The 25,435-nt window shown below is 39.7% G+C and overlaps 4 protein-coding genes across 12 annotated transcripts in view; 3 read left to right on the top strand and 1 right to left on the bottom strand.

The window, feature by feature from the left end:
• Positions 1-208: 208 nt before the first annotated feature.
• slc46a2 (solute carrier family 46 member 2) lies at positions 209-11,265 on the top strand. 2 transcript variants are annotated; one of them, XR_013296654.1, is made up of 8 exons: positions 209-1,048; positions 2,031-2,201; positions 2,380-2,592; positions 3,621-3,792; positions 3,877-3,960; positions 4,050-4,206; positions 4,358-4,501; positions 10,968-11,265. XR_013296654.1 is itself a non-coding variant. In XM_077585868.1 (7 exons), exons 1-7 carry the CDS (start codon positions 557-559, stop codon positions 4,443-4,445), a joined length of 1,377 nt encoding a protein of 458 aa, XP_077441994.1. In that variant the 5' UTR covers positions 209-556; the 3' UTR covers positions 4,446-5,871. The 2 variants fall into 2 exon arrangements, 1 of the variants encoding a protein (XP_077441994.1); XM_077585868.1 differs by lacking the exon at positions 10,968-11,265 and having other exon boundaries at positions 4,358-5,871.
• snx30 (sorting nexin family member 30) lies at positions 5,081-13,852 on the bottom strand. Of its 2 annotated transcripts, none has more exons than XM_077585869.1 (9): positions 13,710-13,852; positions 11,229-11,444; positions 10,642-10,752; positions 10,409-10,567; positions 8,942-9,131; positions 8,362-8,561; positions 8,199-8,288; positions 7,751-7,903; positions 5,081-7,062 (listed from the first exon to the last, which is right to left on the bottom strand). In XM_077585869.1, exons 1-9 carry the CDS (start codon positions 13,842-13,844, stop codon positions 6,985-6,987), a joined length of 1,332 nt encoding a protein of 443 aa, XP_077441995.1. In that variant the 5' UTR covers positions 13,845-13,852; the 3' UTR covers positions 5,081-6,984. The 2 variants fall into 2 exon arrangements, with proteins under 2 accessions (XP_077441995.1, XP_077441996.1); XM_077585870.1 differs by having other exon boundaries at positions 11,229-11,373; positions 13,710-13,831.
• Positions 12,701-17,052, top strand: LOC144063903 (SOSS complex subunit C-like). Of its 6 annotated transcripts, XM_077585873.1 has the most exons (5): positions 13,895-14,146; positions 14,336-14,503; positions 16,034-16,130; positions 16,345-16,549; positions 16,654-17,052. In XM_077585873.1, the coding sequence occupies exons 2-5, from the start codon at positions 14,479-14,481 to the stop codon at positions 16,750-16,752; spliced, it is 426 nt and encodes a 141-aa protein (XP_077441999.1). In that variant the 5' UTR covers positions 13,895-14,146; positions 14,336-14,478; the 3' UTR covers positions 16,753-17,052. The 6 variants fall into 6 exon arrangements, with proteins under 6 accessions (XP_077442000.1, XP_077442004.1, XP_077441999.1 ...); XM_077585874.1 differs by lacking the exons at positions 13,895-14,146; positions 14,336-14,503 and adding an exon at positions 12,701-13,309; XM_077585878.1 differs by lacking the exons at positions 13,895-14,146; positions 14,336-14,503 and adding an exon at positions 12,729-13,309 and having other exon boundaries at positions 16,462-16,549.
• Positions 17,053-17,217: 165 nt separating this feature from the next.
• LOC144063902 (5-hydroxytryptamine receptor 4) overlaps positions 17,218-25,435 on the top strand; it is a 41,142-nt gene continuing 32,924 nt past the window's right edge. For both annotated transcript variants that reach the window (XM_077585871.1, XM_077585872.1), the window contains exon 1: positions 17,218-18,052. The gene's annotated coding sequence lies outside the window, so the exon portion shown is untranslated. The remainder of the gene's footprint in view (positions 18,053-25,435) is intronic.

Here is a 25,435-nt window from a genome sequence, read left to right as displayed (position 1 = left end):
AGTATTTGGAATAATATTGTGTTTATGGGATATGAGTTCAGCAGCAAAACCCAGCCGTTTTTATCCATCACTGGGTGGGCAGCCATTTTCCCACTTACTGTCAACTTAAAATTATATCACAGTTGCTCAGGTAACGACCAATCACGACTCACCTGTTTTCTGAAGCTCAGCCGTGATTGGTTGTTACCTGACCTGAGCAACTGTTATTGGCAAGTGGGGGCACATACAACGTATGGGGTGATAACGAAACATTTTTATCATTATTTATATATTTTTTAGCTCTTTTATTTAATTTTGTGAGTTCGGTTGTAAATATATGTCCACAGAGTGTATATTATTGTGAACTTTTATTGTTTATACAAGATTTGAACCTATACTATGAATGATTGACTATCTATTGCACTTGAAGCTATTCATTATTAGTAACGCATGTACCAGGATGAGGAAGTGGAACTTTCCTTCCCAAACTGTTCTCTCTTCTACTTCCCTACCTCCATTATAACCGCTTTAGTCAACAAACTCGCCTTTTAAATCATGAGCTCTTATTAAATGAAGTATGGCGACGTCGAGCTGGCGTCGAAGCGCTTTCCGGGTGTTCGGTCGAGTTGAGCCGCTCGTCGTGCTCGAGCAGCTGGGCACCTCTTTGTTCGACACCGCCCTGCTCATGGTGGTCAAGGACCGGTGTGCCACTGCCAACGCCACCAACCCCGGCACTAGCACTCGTGTCTCCGGGGAGGACGACCAACAAAAAGCCATGTCCGACTTCTACATGGTCAACAACCTCATCGCCCAGCTGACGCCTATCCTGCCCGCTCTCCTCCTCGCAAAGGCGGGGGACCGTGGCTGGAGGAGAGCCCCAGTTGTGGTACCCCTGTGCGGGTACCTGCTGTCGAGCGTCGCCCTCCTCCAGGTGGTTCTTTTACGGCTGCCCATCCAGGTAATGTTCGGGGCGGCGGCTCTCCTTGGAATATCCGGCGGGTTCTGCGCCTACTGGCCGGGCGTCATGACGTTGTCGTCGCTGGGTTCCAACGCGGAGAATCGCTCCCAGGTTAGACAACTGAACTGATTTAAAAAGTATTTAAATTATTTTTAATCCAACAGTGTTAAGGGTTTATATGTGTTTTTGAACTAATTGAACAGCGGTGGGGAGAGAAACCAAGAATTGTACTCAAATAAGCGTTGTGTTGCTTTTGAGTTATACTGTATGACTCAAAAAAAAAAACCTGCCATCAAAATAATTAATTACGTCGTGGGGGAAAATACTCAAGTACTGAGTAACTTCTGGTTTATTTATTTTACATTCAGATGCCCAACAATATAATTCAAATGGGAAAAAAAACACTTTAGAACATAACACTGATAAATAAAATCTTTATAAAGTAGCATAAATTAAGGAAACTCCAGCCCCAATAATTTATCTTACACCATTTTATTTCCTTTTGTTAAACAGCAGCACAAGAGGCTCACCTCCCAGAGATAAAAAAAAATAAAATAAATCAGGAACAAGGCATTTTTATTAGTGGATAAAAAGTCTACACACCCCTGTTCAAATACCAGGTTGTAGTGATTAGAAAAAATGAGATCAATCTAAATAATGTCAAAACGTACTGTAACTTGTTCAACGTAATTGTGTGTGTGTGTGCGGGCAAGGGGTTGGGGTGGATAGTAACAATTCAAATAATTAAAAATATCTTTAAAACAAACAATTCAACAGTTCAAACAATTACATGTCCAAAAGCAGTGGGTAAAGTGTCTCATATCCACAGCAGATAAAGTGGATGGCGCTGTTGCAAAAATAAATTAATAAATAATTGTATTTTGTTAAATGCAACTTATTTTTATAAGCCCTTTGGTAACTTGGTGATGACATGACATAACAGTACTCGGGCTCCTTTTGAGTTATGATGACGTGAAACTGAATGACAGCCAAAATAGGAAACAATCGGATCCTACTGAGCCAATCGCACGATACTACTGTAGACAAAAAGGGGGTTTTATTTCCTTCTCGAAGTAATAAGTATCTATTCCAGGTGATGATGAGAGTGGAGCTGATGTACGGAGCGGCGGGCCTGCTGGGCAGTCTGCTGTCGGGTCATGTGTTCCTGCTGTACAGTTCTAGTGTCGGGCACGGCACCGTCCTGCTCTGCGTCTGCACACTTCTCCACCTGCTGAGCCTCATTCACGCCACTGTGCTGCTGAAGGTCCGAATAGAACTAGCTGTTACTGTACTTTAAGAATACTTCTCTGGTGTTTGTACTCTTTTACTTGATTTTTTATTTTTCGGATGATTCTTTTTTTTAAACTTTTGCTCCCTACTAAGTAAAGGAGCTAAATCCATCCTTCCGCTTTTACCAGAGTTTTTCTTCTGACTTTCTGAAGGTAAAGCAAATATCAAGTGAGCCCGAGGAGAGCAGCGCCCTCATCCCACGCTCCCCCAACAGTGTTCCTGCAGAGACATCCACAAGGAAGAACACAGTGAACGTGGTTCTGCTCTTCTCCGCTGCAATCTTGTACGGCTCCTCAGTGGGCGGAGCCGTTGAGATCCTGGGCGTCTTTGTGATGAAAGAGCCGCTCCACTGGAACGCCGCCCAGGTATGTGTTCTATTATCTATATGAATACAGGCAGTTAAGATCCAGTTTTCCATTTGTTTGTGTTGAATTATTTTTTTTTTTTAAAATGAAGGTGTTTTAAAGAATGACACTTAACTTAAAGGCCTTATCCAGTTGTGTGTTAAGATGATCTAATTGTGTTGAATCGTTGACCAGAAATAAAAAATCCTTAACTTAATCTCACTTTGGTGTGGTTTGCATTGATAAATGCTTCCTATAAACTGTAATCCTAAATATAGAAGCGTGGAACTGCCACTGTGGAGTAATTGACGAGTAAATATGTCAAAACATATTTGAAAATATGATCCAATGTACTGTATTTAAATACATTTAAACTTAATTGGAAATACATTTTAAATGTATTTTGCAAATACGTTAGAACGTACTCTAAATCTAGGCTAAATGATAAAAATGCCACGGGGTCTTGACTTGCATGATTTCTGTTCTGCGTTTTTCATTCAGCATTTTTTCCCATAATGCAACATTTAGAATTTAGCCTACAAGTAGGCTACGTTCAAACGTGCTTGGCTTGCTAAAACATTCAAACAAAGTGAAAAATGTTTTCTCCACATTGCCAGTTCCACACTTCCATAGTGTTGTTACTGTTTTTTTTTTGGTAAATAATTTGTTGTACCGTATTATATAAAAAATAGCCCGAACCTCCTCAAATATTGTGACTCTAACCATCCTGCCTACACATCGAAACAAAAAAGGTGGCAAACATTTGTGACACTAATGTTGATTTTACGGCAGGGTTTGCTCAAATGTGCAACCTTTCCTAAATGTTCTCCAAACAGTTTTAATGGTTCTCTAAACAGTCTTAATTGGTTTTCTTGTTCAAAATTTCCTTGCAACAAGATAAACGATTAAAACTATAGTCTGGCGAACATTTGCAAACCTTAAACGAACCGAACCTAGTGAGATACGGGATTTAGGGTTTACCATTCGGTGAACTGAACTGTACCGCTTGGCGGAAACCGTGCGTGAAGGATAATATTTTGCCCTTCCAGGTAGGTTACGGGAATGCAGCAGGCTTTGTGATCTTCCTCACCAGTTTCCTTGGCGCTATTGCTTTCCGCCGCTGCGTGAGCGATGTCACGCTCATCCTGATTGGCATGCTTTCGTTCGCCTCTGGAATCTACTTCATGTCCTTCGTCACCGCAACCTACATGTTCTACTTGGGTAAGTCCTAATCTTCTGCTTTTGGATTTATATACTTTTGTAGCAACATTAGACGAATCCCAAGCATGTCAATTTTGTCCACAGCTCGCTCGCTCAGCCTCTTTGGTCTCATCCCACTTCCTACAATCCGATCACTGCTCTCACAGCAAGTTCCTACATCGTTGTGTGGTAAAGAACAAATATGGAGCTATTTAAATCACACGTGTGAGTATTGGTGTACTTTAGCGCCCCCTTGTGTTCTCTGTTCTCGCCATCAGGCTTCACTTTGACAGCCCTGCAGCTGGCGCTGAGGTTTGCAGCTCTGGCGTACATCCCCGCCTTCACGAAACTCTACCAGGGAACGTTAGGATGGTTCCCAGGTTTTGTCTTCACCATCTCCAGCATGCTGGCAGTTCTGGGAATGATTCCCATCAGGTGCTTTTCACATCTTCTGTCCATATTAAGCATACAACTACTACTCAGAAAAAGTCCAGAATTTTTGGGTGGACTTTCAGGATGAATCCAAAATTACTGTCTAACCTAACCTTTACAGTTGATTTAAAAACGAGTATTTTCCTCCTCGCAGTGTTATGGGATGCCGGTGGTCTCGGCCGAGATGTTTTGAAGAGGCAGGGACGACGAGCGAAACGCGCCATGCAGACGAGGAGAGTTGATGCACGCTTCCTCCGAAGATAAAACTATAACCATTTCAGAAAAGGAAGCTGAGCAGGTGTGTTTTATGTATGCAATCATATAGCTTGTTAACTTTTTTTTCTCTCCAGAAAAAAAAAAAAATATATATATATATATATATATATATATACTGTATAGCTTAACTAATGTGGATGGAGACATGACAAAGGCTGAAGATATTTAATAACTCTAAAGCTTTGACCAAGATGGCATTATTTATAGATGATCATTTTCATTAAATTTCAATGAATGAAAAAAATCTTCTCTACACATTTCAAATGCTAAAAAAAACAAAAAAAAAACAGCAGATAAATATCAAATCAATTTATTTTAATATTGGTCCAATATATCCCAAAATAATTTGAGGTAAAGATAATTGCATCAAAACAACATCAATATACAGGCTTTATATTATTTTAATTACAAGATGTTCAAGTGTACAGAATGGACCAAAAATAAAATGTAAACAATGGGTAGCATGAAACAGAACTTAATTATCTTTTTAAAAAGTTAACGGAAAGTTGATCGTATTTCTGCTGTGATGTAATGAAGGAAATGATGAGGACACTTGGGCTTGGCAATTTCTTCAAAAGTTCGTACATTCAAACAAACAAAACTCATTATACAGATTTATTGGCAGCTGTCATTTGAGCTTTCAACTTGAAAAGATTTTCAAGCTGTTATAATCCTGTACAGTGCAGCAATCAGCAAGCTCAAACTCTTAACATGAGGCTCTATCAAAAATAGAAGCTATGCTGTTGAGGCTCAAATTAGTATCTGTTTCAAACAATAAAAAAAGTCCAATCTTTCATTATTCTATTGACAATGTGTTATCCCTTCTTAATGGTTACATCTTCACATTAAATGGATCCACCGGCAACTTTTCAGCTGTACATTTGGGATAAATTCCACAACAAAAATTCATTTTACTCAAAACAGTTATTAAAATATTAACTTCAACATTTAGTCATAAGTATCAACAGATAAAGCTAATTTAGCACCTCTGCTGAAACGGTTCAATTTCAGCAGGCCCTATAGATCTTCAAATGTATGCCGTTAACTACATTCTTATCTAGCCAAATACAGCAGAACATTTTAACCCCTAGGCGTTATTGTGACCATTTTTTGGCTTTTTGTTGGTTCTGACCAAGCCACTTCAAAATAAAATACTGCCCACGGGTTAAGTTGAAGGTAATGTTACATTTGATTACTTCAATACTGACATTACAATCGCCTCATACTTGTGCTTTTTATTTTAGTTCATACAGCAAGTTAATGTCTCTGAACAGAACTGGACCAGGCAATTTACTTTTAGAATCAGCAAATACAGTTGCATTCAAAATTATTCATGAATTTAAGTAACGAACTTTCAGTAGTTTGCGGCTAGTGTTACAGGCTATCGTATAATTTTTTTTTAAGTGGTCGTAAATACAATAAATGTAATTTACAATGGTGAATTTTATTATTTTGAGTGTAACTATAGCTGTATCGAAAAAATCTGCCTTCACAAACTGTCAAATTAATTTTATTTTGAACTGATCCAAGAGGTCTAAGAGTAACTTCACAACAAACAGGATGATAAAACCCTTGTTGACCACTAGATGTCATCCAATGCGCCGTTATAATCCTTCAAACCTATTTTTCTTATTGATGTTAAGTATCTACTGCAGGGTTTTGCATTGCTCGAGTGTGAGGTCACCAACATAAGCTAGATGGACTTTTTTGTTTAAAGCAATGACATTAGAGAAACAGACAAAAAGGAAAAAAGAAAAACTGAAAAACGGCACCTGCCCGTTTTAGTACCGTTATCACTTTTGACAGCTTGAAAATATGTTCTAATTAGTGCGAGTGATTTAGTCCCAAACTAATCGAAAGTGAGATCGATCTGATGGGAGAGCTCATCCTTCAACTCGGACACCTTTAGCGCTTTCGTCGCTAAAAAAGCTGCTCGCTGCCGATTTGGCTGAAGGATGTGAACTAGATAAGCATCAGACAGCTCACACGCTCATCTAAGCTCAGCGCTTCCAAGGCCATGTTGTGAAACGCAGATGCGGCAAGTTTTAGCTTTCTGCAAATGGATTTTTAAAGTCATCTGACATAATAGGACAAAAACATTTGAGAACCATTAGAAAACAATCGTTTAACATATATAGGCAGAGAATGAGTTTGTAGCTTTATCTGACGTTGCTGACTGGAATCCGACTGACAAGGGAGAAAAAAAAAATCATACCCTTGTCTCACAATGTAAAAAGAATGAGGAAAAATATGAAACACGCCTCCTTAGCGTGTGGTTAAATAAGCAGCATTGGCAACTGTTAACAGATGAAGTAGAAAAAGAGCAACACCATGAAAATGAGTATCTGTAGATAGAAAGTCGCCGCTTTTTTCCGGGTAATCCGACTGTACGCTGCAGTCAATGCCTCCTGGAAAAGGTCCAATTCTGACAGTCGACTCAGGAGAAACGGGGACGTGGTCCTTCAACTCGGTCCTTGGCGTGAAAAAGTGCGTGATGGGCAAGCTTCAGTCCGTCTCGCTCGTTTGGTCTTCAGTCTGTTTGTCCTGCAGGACACTTACGAGCGACTCCCACGCTTCTTGGCACTGCAGAGAAGCGGAAGACAACCGCTTTCAGTACAGAATATATAGAAGATCACCCTGATATCATTTGTTTATTAGTCAAGAAATACGTAGATGATTAAACAAAACCTGGTAAAAGTGAACAGCATCTGTGCTCCGAGACTCCGCAAACATCTTTTTTTTTATTAAACACATTAACTGCCATTGACGGCTATAAACGTCAAAAAATCATTTTAACTTTTTCTATTAGTTTAACATTTTTTTCCACTTTTGTTGAAAATCTAGATTTTTTTATTGTACATTTAGTTTTTTGCATAAAATTTGTGATTAATCGACATGTAAAGTCATGCGATTAATTACGATTAAAAACTTTAATCGCCTGACGCCCTGAATTTTTTATAGCATTTTCGTTCTTTAAAAAAAATTAAAATTCATTCACTGCCGTTGACGGCTATAAACGTCAAAAATACATTCAAACTATTTCTATTGGCTTAACATTTTTCCACTTTTGTTAACAAGAGATGTGATTATTCGTGAGTTAACTAGTGAAGTCATGTGATTAATTACAATTAAAAACATTTAATTGCCTCTTGCCCCTAATTGTTAATAATCTTTTCTTTTTATGAATTTATGGCATTGAATGAGTTAAATAAAATGTATCCCAATGCGATGGATTAAAAATCAGCCCAGTTACAGGCTTTTTGCGGTCTACCTTCTCATAGTAACTGATGTTTTTGTCGGCCGTGCCACCGAGTAGCTGCTTGAAGTCCTGCCGCTTGTTGCTCTGCCAGCGCTCCCAGTCGGCCTTCAGGTCCGCGTTGAAACACTCCACCTTGTCCTGGCACCGCTCCACTTCGGGTGGCATCTAGCGAGAAACACAGAAGGACTACTGCTACAGGGGGCCCTAAATGCTACAGCGTATAGGACAGCAGCCACATTTTCACGTTACCGCCAACTAGGCATGGGACGAGATTTTTGCTCAATTTGTAATAATATTATTGGTATAGTAACGTTTATTTTGAAGTTAGCCTCACCACGTGTTACCCTTATGAACAAGTGTCTTCCTGGCAGTGTACACTAAATAAGTGAATCCCGGAGGTATAAAATATCTCAGGAAAAAAATAAATAATTTGATCTCATGCTTTATAGATGAGGCTTACGTGCGTTCTGTCCTCCTGCCTGCGCAGTACGGCGGCTTCCAGGCGTCCCTCGTATTCCGCCTGACTCTGGTCGCGCTTCTTTAAAACATTCTGCAAATACAAAATAAGTTATCGATGTAGAAACGGACCCTCAAATCATTGGTTAACGATTGCCTAATCCCACCTTCATGGACTCAATGTAGAGCATATACTCTCGGAGTACGGGCAGGAAGTCCTGGCCCATGTTCTCACACAAGTCGTCCATCGCCCTGCAACACGTGGAAATGGAGCTCGCCACCCCCTCCAGGGGGCGCTGCAGCTCCTCTTCCAGGCCCGTCCAGCTGGAGTACACAGCGCCATAGTCTCGCAGCTCAGCCAAGTACTCTAGTGAGAGCGAAAGGACAGGATAAAGACATTTAAACGTGATTCATCGGTGACATTTGAGTGTTGTACGTGGAGGATGAACGAATGCAAAGGTTGTAAACCAAACAGCTGACTAGTGTAAAAAAGAATACAGAAGTGAAGGGAAAAGGTTGTGTTATCTTTGTGTCACTTCCTGTTTCACAACTCGTGGGTCAAGATGTAGCTATGATGATCTGACTTCCTCACAGACAGTTAATCTAGCTAGATTAAAAAAAAAAAGTCTTCTGCTTGGCCCCGCTGACGAATAGTAATCTCATGATTGTCGTTTGAGATATGTTCATGTTTGTCATAACCCTGCTAGTGGACTTTTGGTGATCGGCCGAGCACCATCAGTTTGTTACCTGACTGCTCTTTGAGGATCCTCTGAGCAATGCGGTCGATGGTGCCCAGTTTCAGGCTGAAGGTGTCCAGGTACTCTCCCATGGCATAGAACTCAGCCGGCCGCGCTCGCAGCTTGTAGCCTCCGGCTACTTGCTTCACCGACTCACCCACCTTGGTGAGCAGCGCCAGACCCTGACGCTTGTTTAGGTCCTGCAGAAGCACAATAAGTTTAGCATTTCAGTGCACTGCATCAGCCACATTTTTTTATCGTACAGTATTGAATTTAGTAAGCTGAAATTGACGACATTATGTTGAATGAATCTAAGGCTGAGGGAAAAAAAGTCGGCAAAGTCGACTTTAAAAATAGGTAATTACTTTCTGTCTCAAAGCTCTACCAGAACCATGTTTGGGCCATCCATGTTTTATACACTGATTTTTGTTTTTGGCAGACCCGCAATAATGCCCTGGTGGCTGTTATCTGATCTTTATTTCTTGTTAGTGTACCACCTAGTGGCCAAATGGCGGATGTGATTCGTCTGCTTAAACTGTTCACTGACTCAGTGTTTTTTTTTTAATTAAAGACAATACAGCACATTGAGCTTCCCCAAAACACCGGAGAGGAAGTTCTGAACTTCCTAGAAAGCACTTGGGCTGTAATTATTCCAAAATAAAAACCTGTCACTCGGTTTTAAGGTGTTCATCACTTAACCAGAAGAGGGCAGTCATGCACTAAACGTACCCAGAAGAAAGGAACAGACCTCATGTAGCTAACCGCTAGCTCTTTCTTTGTTTACTCATGGAATAATGTTGAAGCAGCATTTGTAAATGACTTTTAAGACACTATTACATGTGTGATGTCGATATAATGATGTATGTGTAAACTAACTGTAGTTAGCGTGTTTACCTTAAGTGGTAATCACTAGCACGCTAATGCTAATCGCGATTGCTAACTATTTAGCATAGGCTAATTTTTTTGGGTGTTTAATAATGCATATGTATAGAAGACAATATATTATGAGTACTATTATCCACTCAATTACTTTGGTCCAACCTCGGTGGATTAATTTAAAAAAAATGGGGGTGAAATTACTCTTATTATTCAATGTAATGATTGATAAAATAATCAATTTTAAAGATTAATAGTAACAGCACTAAATTAATCTAAAATCTACATATAGCACCGCTATCCAATGTGACAACGAGCCACATGACCAAAACTGCATGTCAGCATGTGAAAAGAGAGTGGAAGATTGTCGGGACAGATTTGATGGATGACTACTTTATAGCATTCAGAGAGGCTACTCGTGATGAGAAAGTAAACACAATTTATTTGGCATTTACATCCGTTGTACTTTTTTTCTTTTCTTGCATCAGCAAATCTACTTTGTGTTTTCCCTGTAACTGATTTATTGGGGTTGCTAAATGGCTGATGTCTGCAAAACACTTTTTGTACAATTAAAATGTTTCTCGCCCTCCAGTCTTCTCACCTTAGCAGACAGAAAAGCATTGAGATGTGGGTTGAAGGAGAGGACTGGGTGGTCTGCAACCCGCTTGAGGAACTTGTCCAGCGCTTTCATGCGCGTTTCGACAAACTCTTCCGAAAAACGGTCCACCACGCCTTTCATCACGAACTTCTCCGGCAAAGGCTAAAAGAGGGCGAAAAGTGTCAATGAGATGTTTTTCTATGCGATGAGCAGTGTTGGTTGTCGTGGTCACTTACAGGGATGAGGTGCGTGGGCTGGCTGTCCTCCAATTTGATCCTCAGCCAATCGAAGTCTTGATAGCGGCGGCGCACGGAGTATTCCGGAAGGTCGAACTCAATCCGCGTTGTCTTAACAGAATATATACAAAGGTTTTTACTTCCATTCAAGGATGTACATGTGGTGCACTGTTAAAAAAAACTCTTAATTAACACTATGGCTTTTTATGACTGTGATATTTATATAAAGCCTTTAACGCCGAGCACCCTAATGCACATAGCAACGGTTGCCATGACGCCGCCAGGCAGCTCCTGGCATTGTCACCTTATCTCTCTTTCAATTTCAGGTTGGAAGTGGCCTGCGCGGCGATGGCGCTCTCAAAGTCAGCTCATACAAGCAGAGCGGCAATCCGGTAAATCCAAGTGATTACATTTTTCACTGGATCGTTTTTTCCATTAGAAAAATGCAATTAATATGTTCCATCAGCTGAGAGGCTTGCATTAGTTTATCACATTCTGATGCTACGTGACCTGTTTAGGTAGTCACGATTTTACATCTTTGCTGTTTATAGATATGTGAAAACGGATGAATAAAATGTTAAGGAGACCTTGGTGGACACTCGGTAGGTGATGTAGGTCTCCATTGTCGAGACGTGCTTCTTTGGGTCATCCACCGTGACAAACAGGTCACGTGTTTCGACGGAGCCGTAGTGGTCCCGGGGGTCAGACTCCATGTCGTCGTCCAGCTGCAGCCTGTTGAACAGCGAGGATGCTGAGGCGGGACTCGGCGTGTCCGCTGGCGTGCCATTGGACAGACCTGCCTCCTGAGAGGACAGATTTAAAATATATATATATGTATATTAGTGGTGTTAGAAAAAATCGATTCCGCAATATATCGCAATATTACAGCGCGCAATTCTCAAATCGATTCGATATGCGGCCGAATTGATTTGTAAACAAATCGATTCGATATGCGGCCGAATTGATTTGTAAACAAATTTTTTGTGGGAATATTCAACAAAACGTCTTACTTAGGGTTAGGATTCACACATTAAGCATGGAAGAATGTTATTTGAATGGAACATTAAGCCTTAATATTTGATTTCAGCACTGTTCAAACATGAAACAGACTGCAACCTTAATTTTCAGATAAATACATAAATTTTCATACAAATCTTACAGTGTACATGTACAAGTTAACTGATTAGTATTTTCTAAATTTGAGTTTAGAATTTTTTTTTAAAAAATAATAATCGCAATAAGCAATTTATAGATTCGTATCGGGATTAATCGGTATCTAATCGAATCGTGACCTATGAATCGTGATACGAATCGAAAGGTACTAGGCAATTCACACCCATAATATATATATATAAACAAGGAAGTGCAAACAAAGGGGTGATAGATTGTTTTTCTCTGTGAATAAGGCTCTTGTTGAGGTCACGGCTGCGTGCTGACACCACCCGTCATGTGACACATCTGCATACACTGAGCTGAATGATGGACCAAGGAATGGACCATCCGTTTATAACAAAAGATAACTGTTGTTGTGCTTATGTGTTTAATTAGGACTTAATGGTAATCCTCTTTCACAGGTAGAGTACCTCGTTGTATTCGACAGACATGGTTGCTTCTCACTTTAAGGCTGGCTTTAAACTGCATGGTTCAAGCGACAAATCCCATTTTGGGCTCTCAAGTTGCTCATTTCTAATTTGCTAACTGTTGAGAATAGCACAAGCCATCACTGCCATTGTGACTGGAGTGTTTTTCTACACTATTGCAGCAAAACCCAACATATAATCACAGCTCACATAATTGCATTGAGTTGCATCATTGCGTGGCGGTGAATGACCAAGCAGGCCACACACTCGCTGCAAAAGGAGTCATGCTTAAAGACACAAAAGGATCGTGATCTGGGTTTGTTTCTTTATATGAAAAAAAAGTGCAGTTTTTTACTTAAAAGTTTATTTTACGTAAGAAGGATTACAGGAATGCCTCCAACTAAAATATGTTCTTATAGTTTAGGATGTTGTGCATCCCTGGGAGCAATCACTTTGGATCTTCAATAAACTGTTTGAGAAATATAGCTTTAGGGGGGAAAAAGTGGTTTTGTGGCACAACTTGCCCCCAGTGCGGGGTAGGTCGTGCCATTAGTCGGAATTCTGTGGGGTAAATTGTGCCATTGATAACTGAAGTAAAAAAAATTAATAAAAATATATAATTTTAATCTCACAAATGATAATGCTATATAAAAAGGATGACAAATTCAATACAAAACTTTGATTTGCAAGTTTCTTTTCAACTCTGCTCTTTTTTTTGGGTGGATTTTGTTAAGGGAAAAATAATTTTTGAAGACACATAACCCAACAACCAGATTTGACACTTGGTGATTGCTCGGGAGCGTAAGCCTGAGTCTTTTTTTTTCTTCTTATCCCTATTTACTACTTGACCCACTCCCCCCTATGGAGATACAGTATTTGATCACTGATGGTGCCGTCGTGGTTCATATACGCCTGATTGCAGTCAGGCAGTCAGTATGGCTTCAGTTCCCAGTCTGTGAAGGTGTGCAATTATATGAATGGATGTCTTTTGGCCGGAATGATGATCAGCTTAGGGTGTAGTAATTGAATCAGCTGAAGAAGTTGAGGATAAACAGTATACAAAATGGATGAACTTGATTTGCACCACGGTATGTTTCAAGGACTACTAAAAACTATTTGTCTTTTGTGACTGTGCTTTTAAGTTCTTAAGGTCAATCATATCATTATAAAGTGCCTTCATTGTGCAGAATCACTCAGATGTCATGAAAATGTATGTGCCGTTATGGTACGCTATTTAATCGCTGGCTTCAAGACGATCTTGAGCTGAATATATAACATTTATAATGGCTGAACATAGACTTGGTTTTATTTTTATTTTTATACTCCGTGATTGGTATTTCTAAGTGTTGAGTTTTCAAATCTTTCCCGCAGTCAGCGCAAAGTACAGGTTACCGAGAGAGTGAGGGGGAAAAAAACAAAAAAACAACCACTTTGGCTGCCGTTTTTAACCACCGAGCACGGCTTGGACAAAGCCTGGGTCCAGCCTACCTTGTCGCCCCCAGCGACGACGCTGACATCTGGCCCCGGGGACAGCGGCTCGTCGGCAGCGGACAACGGGTGTAGGATCTCTGCGATGTGCTTCTGCCCCGAGCTGGCCAGGCCTCGCTGGGCGCCGACGCTCATCGTGCGGCAGGCGCGGGGGCTCGCCTGGAAGTCGAGGCTAGCGGCTGTCCAGTTTACGGCGGCAGCTGGCGTTTGCGCGGACAGGCGAAAGGATTTTCAGCTCGACTTCCAGTAAGGAACGGAGATCCGGAGCCGCTATTTGGTCATAATAGTCAGCTGACCCCTACAGCGCAGATGCGGAGGTTAAAACTGCGAAAACCCGGAAGTAAACATCGTGTGAGACAACGGAACAACATACGCTTAAAAAATTATAAATACGCAATAAAGACAATTGTGTCGTGGGTGTTTATGCACATTAAAAGGTAAAGCATAAATGCAAAGTCATAATGAAAACGAAGTATTTTAGAAAATCATTTAAGTAACATATAAAAGCACGTTACTTATATAATAAGAATGTTTTTGCAATATATACTTAGTATTAATGTGTATGTATAGAATGTTTTGTTTTTCGAATATACAACTTGATTTACTTGTGCCATATTTTTGATCAGGCATTAGCACAGATACCTCACTCGGGCGTCCTGAGTTCACCCCACAACAACAGCATCAGACAAGCAGGAGAACCGCGTGGAAAGGGACAAACTAACTATCACATAAATCCGTTGTTTTACGGTTATTGTCTTGATTTTGTGGCATGGCTGCTAATCCACCAGGCCCAGGTAGGTTTACTGTTTTTGCGAGCACAACGACAACGTGGTCTTTGACATGTTCAGCTCTTTGTCGTTACGTAGCCTCGTTCCGAGGCGTAGGGTACTTTCTTGACGTTTCTGCTTTTTTATCAGATGATCTAAGTCGAATCTTGAAGTTGGCAACATCTGCTAATATTTGGGGAGCTGGTGAAAAATATTAAGATATCCTTTAATTTGAAACGCTAACGTTATGCGCTACGAGTACATTTTTCGGCCGTTTTGGTAATTGCTTTGCTCATCAGCGCAAACTTGTGGTTAATTATGGTACGTCACTTGGTGATATATTTTTTTCCCCCAAGTTAGCTGAAATCATTTTTCATTTCAATCACCCCCCCCCCTTTATTTAAAACAGTTCCCAAGTGTCAGAATACCTCAAAGGATAAACCCACTAAAACATGTTGTTTTTAAAATCACTAGTTTTTTACGATTTCTGCAAACGTTGCTATGACGACTAGAGGCAGCTCTGCTTGACGTTACTTTGGCTTTAAAGTATTTTAAAGTTTCTTCAAAGTGGTAGATCTTTTTCTTCACCCATTTTAGCTCCCAAGTTACGACTTGAAAACTTTGTTTGGAGGCAGTATTATTATCTTATATAAACAAAAATGACCCTTTTTAAACAAAATTTAATCGCAACTGGAATGTGTAATGGTGTTACTGTTATTAAGTATTAACAAGTACTTGAATGTAAATACTTGTAGTCTTCCTCAAAAGAAGTGGTATGACTACATCTGTATCAATAGCAGTCGTTCATGGTTACTATGGAGTGAAAATGATGTAATGTTCTCAATCTACTCAAAGTGACACCTTTTTTGTCACAGGAAATTTTAAAAACTCCATTTTGCAGATTTCTTGATCCCATTATTCACCCCTCCCCCCACACCTTTATTTGTTGATTAATCGCACCAACACATGAACGTCTTCTGGAAACAGCGAGGCTTCATAAAATGTCGGTGACGTCATTTGCCTATCACACGTCAATACACGTTTTGAAAATGACTTCCTCAGTGCATTCGCTGAAGACTCGGCACAAAATGTCCCAACGCTAATATCATAGAACATTTTGTGGTGGTGGTGTAATTGGAGATGTGTGAAGACTCTTTAAGTAACGAGTTATTGCTCATGGACTTTTTAGTTGGGTAATAATAATAATAAAAAAGTCACGTGTATTTGCAGGAGACCCCCAAAAGATTGAATGATTCAAACCATAGGGGGACAAGTGGTTATTAGGTGTGCTTGTAATTCTTTATCTTTCGTGTGTTCTTACAGAAGATTGTCAGGAACCTTTTGTCAAGACATCTAGGTGCTTATAAAAGAAAAAAACAGCATAATATGCATCCTTAAAGTCCCAAATTACATTTTAGCTACATGCGCTTTCTTCTTAAAAATGCAGGTGCAGTTTGCGCATGCTGTCAGAAATTGTGGATGTTGCGCAATTGCTTTGTGTCTGTGTGCATGAATGATGCTCACTGGTGATCATTTGTCTTCCTTGACTCCACGCAGTCTTCCAGAACGAGGCCCGAGTACAAATCCTGGCCGAGCTGGAGAAAGAGAAGGAGCGGTTAATGCAGAATCAGTCCGTGAGCACTCCAGGAGCCAGGTAGCAGGAGAGTCTGCACCAAAGTCATTACCATGTAGTATTTAGATCTCAAATCCATTTGGATCAGGAAATGGGTCTAAAGTTTTTCGTCATGAAAAAAAAGTTTTTAGTATTGATAATGGTGTGCGCCACTTTTGCACTGTCAAGTAAAATGATCCCGTAACACTAAATCTAATCACCTTTTCAAACTGCAATGGGCTGGCAACCGGTCCAGGGTGTATCCCACTTCTAGTCCAAAAGTCAGCTGGGATGGGCTCCAGTGGAAAAATGCTGTCACGCATTTCAACATAAAGGCATTGTCTTGCAAGACTCTCTTCCGTTCACTCCGTAGCGTCTCAATATCCCGTCACAACATGAAAGACTTCCGGGATAGTGCAGAGCAACAACGCATTGTTGCCCAGCAGAAAGCAGCCTTGCAGGTACAAAAACAAAACAAAAGAAAATGACTCGTAAAGCTCTTCCATAAAAAGTTGAACATGTTGCAAGTAGTCCACACTTTGCTTAACTGCGTCTTTTCCCGCAGCATGCACACGCACACTCGTCGGGCTTCTTCATCACTCAGGACTCGTCGTTCGGAAACCTCATCCTCCCTGTGCTTCCACGCCTGGAACCCGAGTCGTGACCCTTTTCGCACAGAAAGTGCGCGCGCGCAAATCACTTCCAAGTTTCCTCTCAGCTCTGTCAAACGAGGGCACGTCCGTATCCTGGCAACGATCTCAGAGGAGTTGGAATCCATTGCAGTTATTTGGAGAGGAAAAAAAAACATGTTCAACATGTTTAAGACTGGGAATTTATGATGTATATTGTGTATGCGTTTGTAATACCTTTCATGGCAGTAATTCCATAATTGGGATCATTTTGTCCACTTTCTTTGAATTGATTATAATGCTGTTTAAAAAATAAATACAATATTAATGCGCAATTGACAGTTTTTTCTTTTTTTAAGTGGATGGACTGTCTCAAGATCATAAAACAACAGCTTACTTAAATGTTAAAACAGTTTTTTGTTTTTTTTTTGTAGATTGGACTGATAAACACTTCTAATTCGTCAAATTGTGTCTCATTTGAAATTTAAAATTTACCTGATGGAAAACATTAAGTAAAGGGTTCAGTAAAACCACTATACACTATATGCTTTTTGTTTGTTTGAGTTTATTTAATAGACAAAATATGTCTTTGGAACTGCTTCATCAGGAATCATCATCATTCCATCCAACTTTCTACTATTGGTTGGACCAGGAAGAAACGCAAAAAAAAAGGGACTTTCGTAGTTTTGCATATCAATGGAGAGTGTGGTATACATTTTGGCCACAAGAGGTCAGCAGTGCACCGTTTATGTAACAACCTTCCGAGTCAAATGGATTTTCTGCCTTAAGCAAAGGTGGGTACAGTAGCCCAAAATTTTACTCAAGACTAGGCTGCTTTATTTTTCTCTTCTGTTTTTGTAAGCGCAGGGTTCATGTTTAAACTACAGAACTTTTACAGTATCTTACAATAATTCGACTTTTTTTTTTTTTAATCTTTAGTTTTTGATGAGCCCTTGGGCATACTGTGTCATTAATTATATTTGAATGTTGGGTATAGAGCTACGTTTGTTTTGTTTTAGGTGGTAGGTAAAGAAGGGTACGTACTCTGTGTAAAAAGTTTACGAACCGCTGCACGTGGTCACAGCTGTAAACGACCGCTAGATGGCAGCATCAGTCTCTCGCTCTCGCTCGCTCTCTCTCTCTCTCTCTCTCTCTCTCTCTCTCTCTCTCTCTCTCTCTCACTCTCTCTCTCTCTCTGGTGCCTTTTTTTAAATTCTCTTTCTCTGGCAAGAGTCAGTCCTTCACCGGGCTGCCGGTTCTGGAGGATCCAACTGGAGTATGAGAGCATCACATCACAACTGGATCGCAGGAAGGGAGGCGAGCAGCCTGACACTGGTAAGTGACTGACCTGATATTCTGGAAACATGTTCATATTTTATAATCAAGTTTGAATGTGCATTCCTCTCAGAACTCCTGTAGTCTGTCACCTTGCAGTCATTCTACAGGTGCTCTGTCCACTCTTTTTACATGTTATAATACAAACGATTCATATGGCCATTTTGCAACATATACTCACTGATTAAGCATTATTGGCATTTTCATATGCTGTCATCGGCATACATCGCAAATGTAGAGCAACGATGCTTTTCAAACAGGCGGGAAGTATGTTCTATATTTGTCATCCAAGTAGTAGACAGCTCTTAAGAGAGCAAAGTGCAGTGGTGCACATGAGAGGAGATTAATGGGCTCCAAGCAGAGGTTTCATAAAAATAAAAATAAACCGGAAAGGCTTTTCAGTTTAATATGAGGCTCGCCTTCATAAAGTTGACCTTGCATAGCGTGCTTGAACTCTAGCTGACCTTTTTTTTTTTTGTTGTTTACTTGCATTATGGGCTGGATGTTGGGGGTGGGTAACCAACAGGAGTTTGTGAAACGGGTGTGTTGGGGAGGTAAAGGGAGTCCATGAGTCTCCAAATGAAGGGGAGCGTCTTTACGTTCTGAGAGAGAAATTAATTGAAATATGTCACGTTTGTTGTCTGCTTAATGACAATCCTCACTGTTTTTCTATCTATCCTCTGTGATCATTTCCAAGGTGTTCTTGAGCAAGGCACCAAACCCCAACCGCGGCTATAGACGTCAAAAATTCATTTGAACTATTTCTATTAGTTTAACATTTTTCCCACTTTTGTTAACAAGAGTATAAAAACCTAGAATTTTTTGGGGGGTACATTTAGAACAGATATAAAATTTGTGATTAATCGTGAGTTAACAAGTCATGCGATTGATTACAATTAAACATTTTAATCGCCTGATGTCCTTCATTTTTAATAATCTTTTCTTTTAAAAAAAAAATCGCGTCAGGCGATTAAAATTTGTAATTGTAATTAATCGCATGACTTCAATAGTTAACTCGCGATTAATCACAATTTTTATGTACAAAACTAAATGCACAACAAAAAAAGTGGATTTTTGAAAAAAAATTAATAAAAATAGTTAAAATGATTTTTTGGCGTTTATAGCCGTCAATGACAGTTAATGAGTTAAAAAAATAGAAGTTAACTCACGATTAATCACAAATGTAAAAGCTGTTCTAAATGTACAATAAAAAAAAAATCTAGGATTTCATACTCTTGTTAACAAAAGTGGAAAAAATGTTAAACTAATAGAAATAGTTCAAATGAATTTTTGACGTCTATAGCCGTCAATGGCAGTGAATGAGTTAATGAGCTTTGACATCTGGCCTTAGTTGTTAGATACGTATCGACGTCCGTTTCAAAGTTGAGCTTGTTTAATCATATACACTTCTGACAAACTTCAAAATGTAAAACAATCACACACAAAAAAAGAAAAATCAAGAATGAAATTCGCTGATCACTTTGTTTTTACGTGATATGATATCCATGTTATGTAAAGGTATATTAATTTAAAAGAAATGGTTCACTGTCCTTATCTGCGACCTGTAGCGTAGGCACTAGGGAGGGAACTGCTGTCTTTTAAGGCAATTTGGCTCCCGACTGCAGCTCCCTGACCTAGTTATTTATTATCATTATCATGATGTCACCTTACCTGTCACCATCCACAGCTATATAAAAGCATTGGATAGACATAGACATTAGTGTAATCATGTCATCTAAATCACTACCCAGATCCTACTGGCTAGAGGGAGGAAAAAAGGACACTTATGACTTTCTCTGCGCAACGTGCATGCACTCACAGCCAACTACGAGGCGCTCTAAAGTGGCCACGGCAGCGCGAAGCTTCTTTTCACAAGCTTGGCTCTCACGTCTTGACTTAAAAAAAAAAAAAATCCTTTGCACTTCCGACATTCTCTGCGTGACGTGCGGACACTCATGGCCAACTACGAGGTGCTCTAAAGTGGCCACGGCAGCGCGAAGCTTCTTTTCACAAGCTTGGCTCTCACGTCTGACTTAAAAAAAAATAAAAAATTCTTTTCACTTCCGACATTCTCTGCGTGACGTGCGGACACTCATGGCCAACGACGAGGCGCTCTAAAGTGGCCAAACCAACGCACATCTTCGATTAAGAAGATGCATTTCGAAGGAGTAGGCATAGCTAGCGAGCTAACAGCATATTGTAGCCTTGGCCAAAAAACTAGGAAAACTGGTTGAACGCTACATCTCCACAAATGTACAAATTTCCTTTGTTTTTTTAAACCACATTACGGAGCAGTTGGCATCTGTAAAGCTGAAACTCATTAAAAGAGTGTTACGGTACGCAATGGAGCTTAACTCATTCACTGCCATTAACGGCGATAGACGTCAAAAATTCATTTGAACTATTTCTATTAGTTTAACATTTGCTCTACTTTTGTTAACAAGTGTAGGAAAACCTTTTTTTTGATTGTACATTTAGAACAGATAGAAAATTTGTGATTAATTGTGAGTTAACTAGTGAAGTCATGCGATTAATTACGATTAAAAATTTTAATCGCCTGACGCCCCGAGTTTTTAATAATCTTTGTCGCGTCAGGCGATTCAAATTTTTTATTGTTATTAATCGCATGACTTCAATAGTTAACTCATGATTAATCACACATTTTATATCTGTTCTAATAGTACAATAAAAAAAACAGGAGTATGAAAACTTAATTAATTAACTGCAATTTATTACAATAAAAAAATTAATCGCCTGACGCCCCTAATTTTTAATAATCTTTTCTTTTCTTTAAAAAAAATTAAATTAAATTAAATTTAAAAAACGTCTAGGTTTTCATACTCTTGTTAACAAAAGTGGGGAAAAATTAAACTAATAGAAATAGTTCAAATTAATTTTTGATGTCTATAGCCGTCAATGGCAGTGAATGAGTTCATATTTCACTACCAAAAGAAACTAGAAAATTAGTAGTTTGCACTTGTTTTCTTAGCGTGCATGCGTGATAAATGTGTTTATTTTTCATCTTCACGGTTGACTTTCCAGGTGTGTCTATGTTTGATCAAACAAAAACAGGCTAATTTCTTTCATCACCTCAAGCTGGGGCAAATTGTGATTTTTATTTTTTTTTTTTGCACCTAATTGGCAAAATGGGGTTAATTCAATGTGTTAAAAATGCCGCTGGCTAGAATCGATATCTGTGAGGAAAATAACTCGTGGCCTTCCCATTCTTCTCGCCCTCTGGAGGTTATTGCTGATGTCACTGTTGTTGTCGTTTGAAGAGGCTTTCTTTAAAGCTCTTAAAACGATTCCACCATTTTACTCCTTACCGTGTGCATTTGTGTCATGATTATTTATTTATTTCCCAGTCATTCCGAGCCCATCCGGCGAGGTGGTCACCGTGATGTGACGAGCTCTTCACGCTCAATTACCCTCTCACTTGACATTATACATTAAGCCTTACTGCTTTATTCGCTAGACATGCTCCTTTCACTGCGAGTCCGGTAAGCATTTAGCGGCATCCACACGCGAGAGTGTGACGGAGCAGAATCTATACACGTGCACGTTAATGACTACAGCGTGGCGAAAGCGTGGAAAAAAAATCAGCCCCTTTGAACAAAAAGTGACCTAATGAATATGCAATCTCTTTTGGGACCACTTGATTTCAAGATAAGTATTTAAAGATACGTCTTATATAATAGGATACTGTTATGACTGCTTAACATGAAGAAAATGGTTGGCATTTGACACACTGGCTTTGAAATAATTGCCATTTAAAAAAAATAAAAAAAAAATAAAAAAAGAGAGCAATGATGATGACATGTCAAATCGGTAAAATTACAGAATGAACAATACTGAGCTCTCCAGAAAAAAAGAAATAATTGCCATTGGAATTATCTCACGATTGAATCCGAAAATGTCATTTTTGTCCCCCCGAACTGCTGAAAATGGGTGCATTTTTGGAGCTGATTGTGTGCGTGGCAATTTAGAGCAAATGGAGGAAAAGAGCGGCCAATCTGTCGGATGCCACTTTTCCTGTCGGCCCGGCAATGCCAAATGCTGCATTTTCGCTACTTCTAACCATAGCACGTCAGTAAATAAACGGCGCGATGATCAAGAAGTAGTCACAAATCCATTTGCACAGGAAATGGTTTCAACAACACCCGTATCTTTGCTCCCATTCTGTTATCAAAAATAGTGTTTGTACTGTGAATATTAATAGAATTCATGGAAGATTTGAATAGTTTTAACTCGATAAATCACTCTGCTTGCTATTTGAGTTCTGGGTGTTTATGTACATTTATGGAATGATTGAACATTAGTTGGAGCTCGCTGTTTTAGCTGTAAAATTCACAATGAGCGTTATATTGAAAGCTCTTTCGATGGACGTGGGGAAAAAGGGTTTGGCAGGATTCTCACTTTATTCTCAGAATTCTAACTTTAAAGTGAGAATTATGAGTTTAATCTCAGAATTCTCACTTTAAAGTCAGAATTATTACTTCAATCTCAGATTTCTCACTTTAAAATCAGAATTATGACTTCAATCTCAGAATTCTGACTTTAAAGTCAGAATTATGACTTTAATCTCAGAATTATGACTTTAAAGTGAGAATTATGAGTTTAATCTCAGAATTCTCACTTTAAAGTCAGAATTATTACTTCAATATCAGATTTCTCACTTTAAAATCAGAATTATGACTTTAATCTCAGAATTCTGACTTTAAAGTCAGAATTATGACTTTAATCTCAGAATTATGACTTTAAAGTGAGAATTATGAGTTTAATCTCAGAATTCTCACTTTAAAGTCAGAATTATTACTTCAATATCAGATTTCTCACTTTAAAATCTGAATTATGACTTCAATCTCGGAATTCTCACTTTAAAATCAGAATTATGACTTTAATCTCATAATTCTGACTTTAAAGTCAGAATTATGACTTTAATCTCAGAATTCTCACTTTTAAATCAGAATTATGATTTAAATCTCAGATTTCTCACTTTAACCCCTGGGCGTTAACTCTTTGACTGCCAAAAACGTTAAAAAACTTTAGTAAAATCCTATGGAGGAGTGCCAAAGACGTTAAAAGACGTTTGTTTCAAAACAGAGGTGAAACTAACCATTTTCTATTGTTGATTACTGAAAAACGGAATAAGGTAGAAACAAATTTTTGTTTCTGATGAAAGATGAGAGTCCAATCTTTCATTTGGTAGTATGTGTGTTTCCATAGTCCAAACACATAATTTTCTGTGGACCTTGAAAGATCAGTCAAAAATGCTTAAATCGGCTGGCACCCACGGCATCCCTTTTCTGAAAACGTCTGGCAGTCAAAGACTATTTTGAAATGGCTTGGTCAGAACCAACAAAAAGCCAAAAAATGGTCAAATAACGCCCAGGGAGTCCGAATTCTCATTTTATTCTCAAAATTCCGACTTTAAAGTCTGACTGTGACGTAGAGGTATGAATTGTGGGGGGAAGTCAGAACACAGAATTCTGAGATTAAAGTCAGAATTCTCACTTCAAAGTCAGAATCCTGCCAACCTTTTTTTTCCTCTTCACTGGCCCTAATCCTCTTCCGCATCTTTCTGATATTTTGGTTGTCTTTTTTTCTGCGCTTTTCTTGTATCAACTCATTAGTTCGTGCAAGTGTACCTAAAATTGTGGCCAGTCAATGGAGGCTATATTCCAAATTCCCGGGGCCTCCCAGCTGTCTAAAATCAGCACAGCAACACTATCAGACTTAGAGGAACAAAACCGTAATTAATGGATCACATTTTGACTGGTTTAATTTTAGCAGATGCCAAGATTAGCTGAGAGATTTATAACCCAGGGAACATTCACTGAATTGCGCTTTAGAAAAAAATCCTGTCCCTCCGGAGAACGCAATCCTCACTGGGAGGGGCTGGAGGGGGGGCGGGAAAAAAATCGCTAATATCATTGTATGTGACAGCTGCCAAATATGGTCTTTAGGCTGGCTAAAGAGTCTCCAAATGCTGCCTGCTTATTCAGCTGCTTGTTTCACGGGCATTAACTGTCCTGTTCGCGCATCACACGCCGCATCTCCAGAGCTTATGCGGGCTCACACACGACCCCCCTGCACCCTGCACCCTGCACCACCGGCTCCTGTGCTGTGTTTTTGATTTAAAATCTTATTTTTCCAGCCAGTTTATGGACCTCAGTGTCCCATTGTGAGTATATTCCCCGCAGAGGCTACGCTGCCATGGAATGTCATATCGGTTGTGGCCAATAAGGGTCAGTTGTCCATTGAGGGGTTGAACATGAAAGCCACTTTACTGTCTGGGGGTTTCCCCATCGAGATTTTTGGATCAAGAGCAGTCGAGACCAGGCCAGAAACGCAGAATGCAAATTTTCTTTGTATAATGACAATAACAAATTGGCTTAGATCTGAGATTTGTTTCATTGTAGTATTTTAAAAACAACATAGAACATAACGAAAAAAAAGGATACTGGTCATTTTGTTCAGGTTTTTCGTGATTTGTCTTGGTCTTCTCTCTGTCTCGACCTCCAAAAATCTCATCTCAGTTTTGTCTGGTTGTCAACCTCCAAAAGTCTCGCTCTTGTCTCAGTCTTGACCTCCAAAAGTGTCAGTCTTGTCCCGGTCTCGACCTCCAAAAGTCTCGGTCTTGTCTCCTTCTCGATCTCCAAAAGTCTCGGTCTTGTCTCCTTGTCGATCTCCAAAAGTCTCAGTCTTGTCTTGTCTCAACATCCAAAAGTCTCGGTCTTGTCTCCTTTTAGATCTCCAAAAGTCTCAGTCTTGTCTCGGGCTCGACCTGCAAATGTCTTGGTCTTGTCTCTCTCACGACCTCCAAAAGTCTCAGTCTTGTCTTGTCTCAACCTCCAAATGTCTCGGTCTTGTCTCCTTCTCGATCTCCAAAAGTCTCAGTCTTGTCTTGTCTCAACCTCCAAATGTCTCGGTCTTGTCTCGTTCTCGACCTCCAAAAGTTTCAGTCTTGTCTCGTCTCAACCTTCAAAAGTCTCGGTCTTGTCTCCTTCTAGATCCTCAAAAGTCTCAGTCTTGTCTTGTCTCAACATCCAAATGTCTTGGTCTTGTCTCTCTCGCGACCTCCAAAAGTCTCAGTCTTGTCTTGTCTCAACCTCCAAATGTCTCGGTCTTGTCTCATTCTCGACCTCCAAAAGTTTCGGTCTTGTCTCGTCTCAACCTTCAAAAGTCTCGGTCTTGTCTCCTTCTAGATCTCCAAAAGTCTCAGTCTTGTCTTGTCTCAACCTCCAAATATCTCAGTCTTGTCTCAGTCTCGACCTCCAAAAGTCTCCGTCTTGTCTCAGTCTCGATCTCCAAAAGTCTCAGTCTTGTCTTGTCTCGACCTCCAAAAGTCTCGGTCTTGTCTCGTTCTCGACCTCCAAAAGT

This window comes from Vanacampus margaritifer, chromosome 14 (genome assembly GCF_051991255.1).
Source record: "Vanacampus margaritifer isolate UIUO_Vmar chromosome 14, RoL_Vmar_1.0, whole genome shotgun sequence".
NCBI lineage: Eukaryota > Metazoa > Chordata > Actinopteri > Syngnathiformes > Syngnathidae > Vanacampus > Vanacampus margaritifer.
This window is presented reverse-complemented; position numbering and strand designations above follow the sequence as displayed.

Coding starts and splice junctions, on each gene's coding strand:
- slc46a2 (XM_077585868.1), top strand. CDS start 557: ATGGCGACGTCGAGCTGGCGTCGAAGCGCTTTCCGGGTGTTCGGTCGA. Junction 2,202..2,379: donor ACGCCACTGTGCTGCTGAAG/GTCCGAATAGAA, acceptor GACTTTCTGAAG/GTAAAGCAAATATCAAGTGA. Junction 3,793..3,876: donor AACCTACATGTTCTACTTGG/GTAAGTCCTAAT, acceptor TTTTGTCCACAG/CTCGCTCGCTCAGCCTCTTT.
- LOC144063903 (XM_077585874.1), top strand. CDS start 13,285: ATGGATGAACTTGATTTGCACCACG. Junction 13,310..16,033: donor TGAACTTGATTTGCACCACG/GTATGTTTCAAG, acceptor GACTCCACGCAG/TCTTCCAGAACGAGGCCCGA. Junction 16,131..16,344: donor GTGAGCACTCCAGGAGCCAG/GTAGCAGGAGAG, acceptor CAACCGGTCCAG/GGTGTATCCCACTTCTAGTC.
- snx30 (XM_077585869.1), bottom strand. CDS start 13,844: ATGAGCGTCGGCGCCCAGCGAGGCCTGGCCAGCTCGGGGCAGAAGCAC. Junction 9,132..10,408: donor ATGCTTTTCTGTCTGCTAAG/GTGAGAAGACTG, acceptor GTGCTTCTGCAG/GACCTAAACAAGCGTCAGGG. Junction 8,562..8,941: donor GATCCTCAAAGAGCAGTCAG/GTAACAAACTGA, acceptor CGCTCTCACTAG/AGTACTTGGCTGAGCTGCGA.